At 44.2% G+C, this 10,288-nt stretch overlaps 1 protein-coding gene across 2 annotated transcripts in view; it reads left to right on the top strand.

Annotated features, from left to right (window-relative positions):
* LOC138983792 (organic anion transporter 3-like) overlaps window positions 1-9,009 on the top strand; it is a 28,393-nt gene extending 19,384 nt beyond the window's left edge. For both annotated transcript variants that reach the window (XM_070357122.1, XM_070357130.1), the window contains 9 exons: window positions 439-565; window positions 2,372-2,577; window positions 3,602-3,786; window positions 4,392-4,584; window positions 5,660-5,794; window positions 6,459-6,544; window positions 6,954-7,071; window positions 7,480-7,552; window positions 7,709-9,009. In XM_070357122.1, the coding sequence (XP_070213223.1) occupies window positions 439-565; window positions 2,372-2,577; window positions 3,602-3,786; window positions 4,392-4,584; window positions 5,660-5,794; window positions 6,459-6,544; window positions 6,954-7,071; window positions 7,480-7,552; window positions 7,709-7,903 (1,318 nt within the window). In that variant the 3' untranslated portion in view covers window positions 7,904-9,009. The remainder of the gene's footprint in view (window positions 1-438; window positions 566-2,371; window positions 2,578-3,601; window positions 3,787-4,391; window positions 4,585-5,659; window positions 5,795-6,458; window positions 6,545-6,953; window positions 7,072-7,479; window positions 7,553-7,708) is intronic.
* The last annotated feature ends 1,279 nt before the right edge of the window (window positions 9,010-10,288 follow it).

Below are 10,288 nucleotides of genomic sequence, written 5' to 3'. Positions count from 1 at the left end.
CAGTCTCAAAATTAGGGTAATTTTACAGAGGTTATGATCAGAAAGTCTGAGAAAAGGTCTTAAAAAGGAAGGAGTCTTACTTTGGGGGTGTTTCTCTTTATTACGTTGGTGGACAAGGTGGGGGTAGGGAGCTGATCTGGGCAGCCTTTTGCTTACACCTTTATGTTCCTGTCCGCCTGCTGCTCTGGGTTTTTGCCGTTGAGGAGGTCAGCATCTCAAATTCGACCTCTTGTCTTCACTATAAATTGAAAGGAATAACATAAACATAAAACTAACAATATAGATAAGTAAATAAGATAATATATATGAAATGATAGCTTGATGATCTCTCTCTCTCTCTCTCTCTCTCTCTCTCTCTCTCTCTCTCTCTCTCTCTCTCTCTCTCTCTGTTCCCGGATTGTGATGTTTACAATGTGCATACGTCTGTTTTGAATGCAGATTTGGGCGAAAGATGGTGCTGTTGGGCTCCCAGCTGGGGCTTCTGGTGGTGGGCGTGGCTATCGGTGCCTCCCCCTCCTACCCCTTCCTGGCCCTCTTCAAGTGTTTGATCGGCACGTTTCAGCAGGTACCCCGGGTCAATGACCGAGTTTTGACTATGAGACCGACTCCTTTGATGTCTGGGAGGAAACTTTGCCAGGGTGATAGTAGCAGACACATGCAGAGAGGGAGTGTCATGTTTCTTTGCATTGCGATATGGGTACATCTGTACTCTTCTTTAGCCACACACAAGGCGATGCCGGTCAATATGGCGCAGGGGTTCAAGCTGCGCCTTATAGTCCCGAAAGTGCGGTGATAAGGCCAAACAAAAATATATGTTGGTTTAGGGTAACCCGACCGACCCTATTTTTTTCCCGTCGAGCCTAAAGCTTTTTTTTTTTTAATTTCTCAAAACAAATCATCAAAAAACCCAACTTCTGGCACATTTTGCGAACCATACCGAGACTAAAAAAAAAAAAGCCGACCTACCGACCCTATTTTTGGGGGGTCATGTTACCCTAAACCAACATATATTTTTGTTTGGCCTAACTTCCTTCTCAGCATCCGTCATCAGCTAATTGTGCACCATCACCACCACCACCACCACTATCGTTATCCTCGTCAGTCGTTGTTTTTCATTTTTTACCATTTTGCTTAATTATCACAGGCGTTTGACAGAGAGATCACTTCTGACAATTAATCAGGTCTTCTGCAGTTTAGGTTAGCATCATCATCAGCGTCGTTATAGTCGTCTTAGTTGACACTAGTGGACTGGGTGGCCGAATGGTAACGCACTTGTGCTCGGAAGCGAGAGGTTGCGAGTTCGACCCTGGGTCAGGGCGTTAGCAATTTTCTCCCCCCTTTCCTAACCTAGGTGGTGGGTTCAAGTGCTAGTCTTTCGGATGAGACGAAAAACCGAGGTCCCTTCGTGTACACTACATTGGGGTGTGCACGTTAAAGATCCCACGATTGACAAAAGGGTCTTTCCTGGCAAAATTGTATAGGCATAGATACAAATGTTCACCAAATACCCGTGTGACTTGGAATAATAGGCCGTGAAAAGTAAATATTCGCCTTAATTGGCTTGAGATTTACTGGCCGATGTGAATGCGTGATATATTGATTAAAAAATTCCATCTCACACAGCAGAAATTAATATGTAAAGCGCTTAGAGAACGTCAAGCGCTATATAAATCGCCCCATACATACATACCAACGGAACTACTGGGCCCCCGAAACCTTGGGCACATATAATTATCTAAGATAGCGAGCCGAACTGTGTTCACTCTAAGGACTGTGCCTTGACAAATGTGGGTGCTGATGCTGGGGGCCGGGAAGCCAGGACGGTATCCATGTCCAACCCCCGTGTCACCACAACGGCACGTATAAGACCTCGTTATTCTGCCGTAAGCGCAGTCGGCTGATTACATCTAAACACGCATACACCCGTGTATCTCATCCAAAGCCGGACCGGCACGGTTGGCCTAGTGGTAAGGCGTCCGCCCCGTGATCGGGAGGTCGTGGGTTCGAACCCCGGCCGGGTCATACCTAAGACTTTAAAATTGGCAATCTAGTGGCTGCTCCGCCTGGCGTCTGGCATTATGGGGTTAGTGCTAGGACTGGTTGGTCCGGTGTCAGAATAATGTGACTGGGTGAGACATGAACCCTGTGCTGCGACTTCTGTCTTGTGTGTGGCGCACGTTATATGTCAAAGCAGCACCGCCCTGATATGGCCCTTCGTGGTCGGCTGGGCGTCAAGCAAACAAACAAAACAAATCCAAAGTCGGGGTAACACCCAGGACCATGTCCCTTAATAGTTTCACCGTGAGGGCGTAAAACAACATTATCATCGCCATTGACCCTCTAAAGCCAAATCCTTACCCATGTTTTGCAGGGTGTGGTGACCAGCATAGCCACCATGGGGATCGAGTTGTTCCCACGGGAGCAGCGTTCCCTGTGTGCCCTCATCATCAACCTATGGTGGGCCGTCGGTTCCTGCAGCATGGCCTTATTTGCATACTGCTTACGTCACCAGTCCTGGCGCGTGCTTCAATACACGCTGTCTGGCGTCTCTCTCCTCGTGGTTGTCATTCAGATCTTGTGAGGATTTTACTGACTGCTTAATACAGATTTTTAACCAACAGATTTTTTTTCTTGTGTTCTAATGTGACAGGGGAGGCTTACCGCTCCTTTCACAGCAGACTCTGCACCCGAATTGTTGGCCTTTAAAGGCATACGAACGCACTCCCGTGTTTACAAAGTGTAGTTTGCCCACAATCGATGTCAAACGCACCATAAGACCATATAATGACGATACGTCACCATGCGCGGACCATAATACATGCATTACAGCTTGTTCTAGCCTCTGAAAAAGTGAGGATGTCAACAAAGCCGCGGTGTTCTCTCCCTTGCATCAACGTTACATGTGTTGCCAAATCTATAAATAGGACGATCCAGATCAAAATGAAAATTCAAATATCTCAACATTTAAGGGGTCCTAGACCACAATATTTTGCAGGGAACTTAATTTAGTCTGTCTCCAGCTGTTGGTAAAGCAATTAGCGTGTATAGTCATCGAGTACATATGGCTTTAAGTCAACACCAGTGGGTTGTGGAGTTCTGTTTGTGATGGGGTCTGGTGGTTTCCGATTCTCTGTATGTTCATGGAAACCTTCGGGTTTGCATAACAGTTTTTATAGGGCTAAGAAATTAGCCCTAACATTTTCAATCCTGTTTGATTGCGCTTCGCCTCCCGAGGTGATCGTAGTGTTACGGCACTCGGTTACACTAAAACAAGACATTACAGACCAAGATTAACCTATGTCTCTCAAACGTTGCCTCCGTAAACCACTCTCTCCTTTTTGCCCGTATGTGTCGATGTTGGTCTCTTGAAACTACTGTCCTCATAATGACGGTTTGCAGCCGATTCGAGGTTTCACTGGAACAGTGACAATGTGTAGTATGTACCCCTCCCCCCCTCCCCTATCTTGGGACAAGTAGAGTTAATATGACATGTGGGGGGACAAAATACTTGACACACATGCAGACAAAGAATACATTCAATCGTGTTAGTGTTCTGGAAAGCTGTTGTTGCAAGTTTGTGTGTGTGTGCATGTGTCCTCAGCGGGGTGGACGAGTCGCTGCGATGGCTGGTGGCTAACGGCAAGAAGCAGGCCTCGCTGCGAGTGCTGAACAAGGCTGCACGTGCCAACAAGAAAGACCTGGACGTGGTACTGACCACTCTGCGACACTGCCAGCTGCAACACGACCAGCGGTCACAGCAGTCTGGCACTGGCAGCCGGGGGAGGGGTGAGACAGTGTGTGTATGTGTGAGTGCGTGTGTGTGTTGTGTGTGTGTTTGTGTGTGGGTGTAGTTGTGTGTGGGGGGGTGTTTGTGTGTGGGTGTAGTTGTTTGTGTGTGGGTGTAGTTGTGTGTGTGTGTGTGAGGGGGGGGGTGTTTGTGTGTGGGTGTAGGTGTGTGTGTGTGTGTGTGGTTGTGGTTGTGGTTGTGTTGGTGTGTGTGTGTGTGTGTGTTTTCTTGCGTGTGTTCATGGTCAAATCAGAGGGACATGGCATGGAAGATGATGTCTTTAACGCTTATGGATGAGTCTCTGAATACCTGTCCTATTTTCTTAAAAAAATCTTTCTCTTGTGTGTGTGTGTGTGTGTGTGTGTGTGTGTGTGTGTGTGTGTGTGTGTGTGTAGTGTTTCTGACTTCGACAGATCATCTTAACTCATCGCATTTCAATACCATTCTACCACTCCCCCCTCAGGATCCTCAGTCCTCTTCTTTCTCGGTCCACATCGCCAAATACACTTCCTTTTGGAATGATTGACTGTTTTCAGAGTCTTTTTGAACATGACAAATATCTTCAGCTTGCCGTGACCAACACTTTTATATTTCATGAATGTAGTGACAGGAATAGCAAACGGTGCCACAGCACTGCCAGCGGTCAGCGAAGAGGGCGTAGAACTGGTCAGTTGTGGCGCAGACCGCACAGAAGTGGCCAAAGACATCAGGCTGACCGCCACACGAAAGCTGACCCTCGTTGACATGTTCAGGCACAGGAGACTTCGATTCAACGCATTGCTTACGTTTGGGGCCTGGTTAGTGTTCATCTTTTTTTGTCCACATCCACATACCCGACTCAGCCCCTCTTCTGCCAGTGCAATCAGTAGTAATGTACATGTATGTATTGGTTTTATGTACGTCCGTATTTTTTCTGTGATATATTGTATGCTATGATTTTTTGCAATGATGTTTAGCCATAGTCCGTTATACGCGTGGGTGTGCGAGAATATGTAAGCGCAGTGCTTTAAAGATGTCCATGTGGGAATGTGTAAGTGGGCGTAGTCGAATGTCCATGTGGGTATGTGTAAGTGGAGCATATAAGAATGCCCATGTGTGAATGTGTAAGTAGAGCGTATAAGAATGTGTAAGTGGAGCGTGGTCGAATGTCCATGTGTGAATGGGTAAGTTGAGCGTATAAGAATCATATAGTGTCCATGTGTGCGATGTGTAAGTGAGACATGGATGTGTTCATGACTGAATGCGTAAGCACAATGCAAGGAATGGCCAGAAAGGTATGTGGGAGGTGTGTTTATAACCTCCCCTGTTATATAGTGCTATATGTCTTATGTAAAAACAATGTCCTGTTTGTATTATTGTTATGTACCACGCCTGAATTTCTCTATGAGATAATAAAGTATTCTTATTCTTATTCTTATTCTCTTTGCTTGGAAGAGGAATAAGAATAAGAAGGTTTTTTCTGTTGAAACTGATGCTTACAAAAGCTCGTTAAAAAACTCTAAAAAACTTGACTAAATGTAACAACAACAACAACAAAAACAAGGGGGAAAAACGCACTCATACAATCACGCCGTGGCAAGAGAGTCTTTTTGCTCTAACAACTCGTACATTCGTTTCTCAGTCACAGCTTCTGTAACTGTGCAAGTCCCAATGTTATTGTTGTTGAAGTTGTTGTTGCTGTTGTTGCTGTTGTTAGTAGTAGCTTCCAGACGCTTGCATCTATGACATAAGATGTCATGCACCAGGTATAACAATGCATTACAAGTTATTAATGGTACGCATAACGGTGTTACGCGCCAACGCTGTGTATCTAGTGTAAAAGCAAGGAATGAAAATTGTTAATGAATGAAATAATGATGATAATAATTGCAGGTTCACTGTAGCCTTCGTGGTCTTCACACTCTACCTCATGTCCACGTCCTATGCTGGCGACCCCTACCTCAACTACTTCCTGATGGCGCTCATGGAGGTTCCGCCAGCCGTCCTTCTCTTTCTCGGGGTAGACAGGTATTGAAGCAGCTCCTCTTCTCCAGGAGTCTTTTCTTCCTGTGTGTGTGTGTGTGTGTGGATGTGTGTGTGTGTGTGTGTGTGTGTTTCCCTTCCAAGAAAAGCGTGAATGATCTGGGTGTACCTTTCTCTGTCTGTCTGCCTGTCAGTGTCTGTGTCTGTGTCTGTCTGTCTGTCTGTCTGTCTGTCTGTCTGTCTGTCTGTCTCTCTCTCTCTCTCTCTGTTTCTGTCTGTCTCGGTGTATGTCGTGTGCGTTCCTGTCTGCCTGCCTGCCTGCCTTTTGTGTGTGTGTGTGTGTGTGTGTGTGTGTGTGTGTGTGTGTGTGTGTGTGTGTGAGTGTGTGTGTGTGTGTGTGTGTGTGTGTGTGTGAGTGTGTGTGTGTGTGTGTGTGGGTGTTTATCAGCTCTTTATCTGTATCTTTGTCTGTCAGTCTTTGTATCTGTCTGTATCTGTGTCTATGATGTTCATACCTGGGTATCATTTTTCAATCAGTCAATTTCTTGACTGGAATCTTAATATACAGTGAGACTTTTCTCTGTGTCTAAAATGAGAAGACCGACTTCAAGGTTCATAGTGTGTCGTTGCAAAATGGATTTGTTCTTGAGTCTGTAGAACAGAAAATTCAATTCTTTGCGTGTTCTATATCATGTTCTTCCTTGCTCAGGTTTGGAAGAAAACGCACAGTGCAGGGATTCTATGCGTTGGCAGGTCTAGGGTGTATTGCCAGCGCAATCTGCAAACTGTTCTCAGGTAATGTGCTTATCTCCTTTTGTTCTGTTTTTCTGTTGCCAAAATATTCTCTACAGCAGTGATATACTCCTAAAAAAAAAGAATAAAAGGAAAAAGGATGTTGTCAGGTTTTAATTTATTCAGCAAAATTGGCCAAAATGGCTATGAAATGTTTGGCTATAAGGCAGTCCTCTGAGTCCCCTTTCCCCAAATATACTGAATGAGACAGAGAAAAATAAAGAAATAAACACTCAGTGTTGTCCCTTTGTCTATTACTTTTAACCAAGATATCCTCCTTAATAACTCGTCACAAATGCACCCTCTCAGCATAGGTAGCATTGTATTACTAGTCGGAACGCTGTGTTCAAAAGACCACTGAACTGACACTTTTCAGTTGCATGATATGGGATTGTGGTGTTTCCCTCTGCAGGCAACGCCACCCTGGCCACCATGTCGGCGGTCTTCGCCATGTTGGGGATGGTCGGGGGGTCTGGTGCCTTCGGTGGTCTCTTCTTCTACACACCTGAATACTTCCCCACTAACTTAAGGTAACTTTTGTTGTTGTTGTTCTTGCAACTTGACCTTAAGCTGTGTATTTCAGAGTTTGATGCCTTTTGACTGCCATAATACGAATCCATACTCCATACAAGGGAGAGAACAGCTGAAGACTCCATGTTTGACTTGCAGCATCTTGATTGCCTCCCCTGGAAAGCTTTTTCTAAGCTTTTGACCAGTTTTTATCTTAAACGTTTCAGTTTTTCAGTCTTGTTTTTTGTGGGGTGTTTTTTTTTTGGGGGGGGGGGGGAGGGGGTGTGTGCTCACTTGAGTAATCAGTGAGTCATAGTAATGAGGAGTGTTTGTATGTATCACGGACAAATAATATCTCTTGACAGTGCTTCACTCAGATCAGCTTAACTAAGACGTTCATCACCCGCGTGTTTTCTTATTCCCGGCAGAAATCAAGCACTGGGAACCGGCTCCACTGTGGGCCGTGTCGGTGGCATGATCGCTCCTTTCATGAAGAATCTGGTAAGTATGAAGTAGACAGACAGAAAATAATATCCATGTTTACAAAATAACTGTCAATCGGCTATTTCTTGATAAAGAAAGACAGAGGAAGAAAAACGAAAATGTGTTTCACTCCCCTCCTCTGTGTCATGAATGTATCCATTTTGTCTCCACCAGGCACTGATAGTTGTGTGGGGCCCTGGCGTCATCACGGGGTCTCTGTGTGTGCTGGTGGTCATCAGCATTCACTTTCTGCCCGAGACCAGGGGCAAGGAGCTGCCCACAGCGATCGAGGACATTGAGAAGTGGTACTCGCCCCCCAGCCCTGACAAAGCTAACAGCACAAGGAAGCAAAGTCACAACCACACATAAAAGGCATAGCACAAAACACGAAGAAAGAAAAGATAAATGTGGAGTCCTATGTGTCCACATGGATTTTGTAAGGATTTATTTTATGTGGCAAATTTCCTGAAAAAAACTAAAACCCAAAAGATGTTTCAAGTTACAGCATGATCATTTGATTCATTTTGTAATGGTGTGCTTCTGCCTTGGCCGAAAGACGTACTTTCACAAGAGGGACAATATTTTTAACTTTAAACACAGATGAATGCAGAATACACCTGAGTAGAATACAAATGATTTTAAGTTTCTTAACCTTTTGATTGTTATGTTATATGGACGCTTAGCCATGGATGTAGTCAGAATATTTGCCCTAACAAATCAAACCAGGGTTCTTACTTACACAAGGCTTCCTGTTTCTTTATTGACAGGATTGAAAAATGCTCTTTGCTGGTACAGCCTGGGGGTTCACTTGAAATGTTTCTATGCCAATTTTAAAATATTCCTCCGCTACTTTTGATATTTATTTAGTTACCGTCAGTCAGTGAAGACATATTGAAAACTAGATGAATACCCGCTTCGCCGGGTACGGCTTCGCCGGGAAGAAGTAGAGCCGAATACCCGGCTTCGCCGGGGACCCGGCTTTGCTGGGTGTACGACGGCTTCGCCGGCGCACCGTACGAAGGAAGGGAGATAAACGCGCAAAACACTGGAGAAGATAAGGAAGAGTTACTGGGAATGGATGTACAGAAAAACCAAAATCGGTTCAACGCTGCGCGCTGAGAGCACGCACGTGTTCAAAATTTTCCACGATTGTGTCCGGGGTCTACCTGAATATGCCCACCAAATTTGAAGCAGATCCATCGAGAACTTTAGCCGTGAATCGTGAACACACAGACAGACAGACACACACACACAAGCCTTGGCCGTGAATCGTGAACACACAGACAGACAGACACAAGCCGTATATAGATATAGCTAGATGATGTGACTGAACACACTCCGACTTCAAGTGAACGAGTATAATCCAGTTTCAGACCTTTTTGTTTGTAACAACACGATCTATTGATTTTCATGTCCATCTCTGTTTTTGTTGTTTTTCAAACTTGAACAGGATAAAATCTCAGAAAAAGGGAAAATTGTCCTGCATCAAGATGAATGTGATGTCAGCGATACGAGTGACAAGAAAGATAAACACACAAGTTCAAACCAGCACAGAATTCCGGAGGTTACCTCCCTTACGAGTCTTCAAATGAAACTTCGGCAAGAGTTCCACACATGTGCTACTAACCTGTAAGGTTATGGAGTTAATTCACATTGATAATAACACCCAAAAAAACATAATAACAAGGAAAAAACGAAAGCACTGGTCTGCGTAACTCTGTTTGGTTTTATGTAAAGGAGAAAAAGGGAGCGAGGTTATACAACGATCATTTGCAAATACTTTTTTTCTCACAGTGTTACGGGCCACGCATTATAAAAGAATTTGTGAAAATATACACAATGTGCGCGTGTGTCTGTGTGTCTTTCCGGGTGTCTGCGTCTTTTTGTTGGCCGATCGTTCGGTCAGAGTCTGCCTCTATGTGTCTGAGTCTGTGCGCCAGAATGTTTTGTAAGGGCCATGTCAGGTCTTCGTACCGGCATTTCCAGGTTGAAAACACGAACACACTGACTGCACTTCTTGGATCCTCTCAGGTAAGAAAAAAAAAAAACATAAAACAAAATACAAACAAACAAACAGATCAAAACAAACCAGTGACCAGACTCCCAACTGTTTCCTCGTCTTGTGTCAAGTTGTGAAAACAGCCCTCATACACAAAGTGTTTTCTCAGCTAATCCGACGTGGAAGTCGCACACTGATGGCACGTTGCAGAGTGGTCACTGGGCAATCGTTATGCACTCCTGTGTGTCTGTGTGCTGCGTTGACCCCTTTGTCCATGACATCGGAAACAGACAGCTAACACTCCAAACTCAAGAATCGAAAAACAAGAACATTTAGTTATTTGAACATTTAGTTATTTGAACATTTAGTTATTTGAACATTTAGTTATTTGAACATTTAGTTATTTGAACATTTAGTTATTTGAACGTTTGATTTTTGACCAAACGAAACATTCACGAGTTCGTCGACCTATTGGTTTTTGCAAGTGAAGAGACATACAAATAATTATGAGAAAATGTAAGTAAAATAGCTCATCTGAGCAGGCGTTCGGTTTCAAGATGGCTTGAGCTGAATTCAATTCGCCTCTAGCCATCTTGAATTTAAGATTAGAATTTTTTTTTTTTAAGTACCAATAACTAACGTTTCCTGTGTTCGTTATTAAATAAAATGTGATTACCTTTGTCCATGAATCGGCGAATTAATCATTGTATTAGGACATCAGTCTTTGGGCTTCCATTCTTAGCAGTGGTACAGTC

Source organism: Littorina saxatilis, linkage group LG1, assembly GCF_037325665.1.
Source record: "Littorina saxatilis isolate snail1 linkage group LG1, US_GU_Lsax_2.0, whole genome shotgun sequence".
Taxonomy (NCBI): domain Eukaryota; kingdom Metazoa; phylum Mollusca; class Gastropoda; order Littorinimorpha; family Littorinidae; genus Littorina; species Littorina saxatilis.
This window is presented reverse-complemented; position numbering and strand designations above follow the sequence as displayed.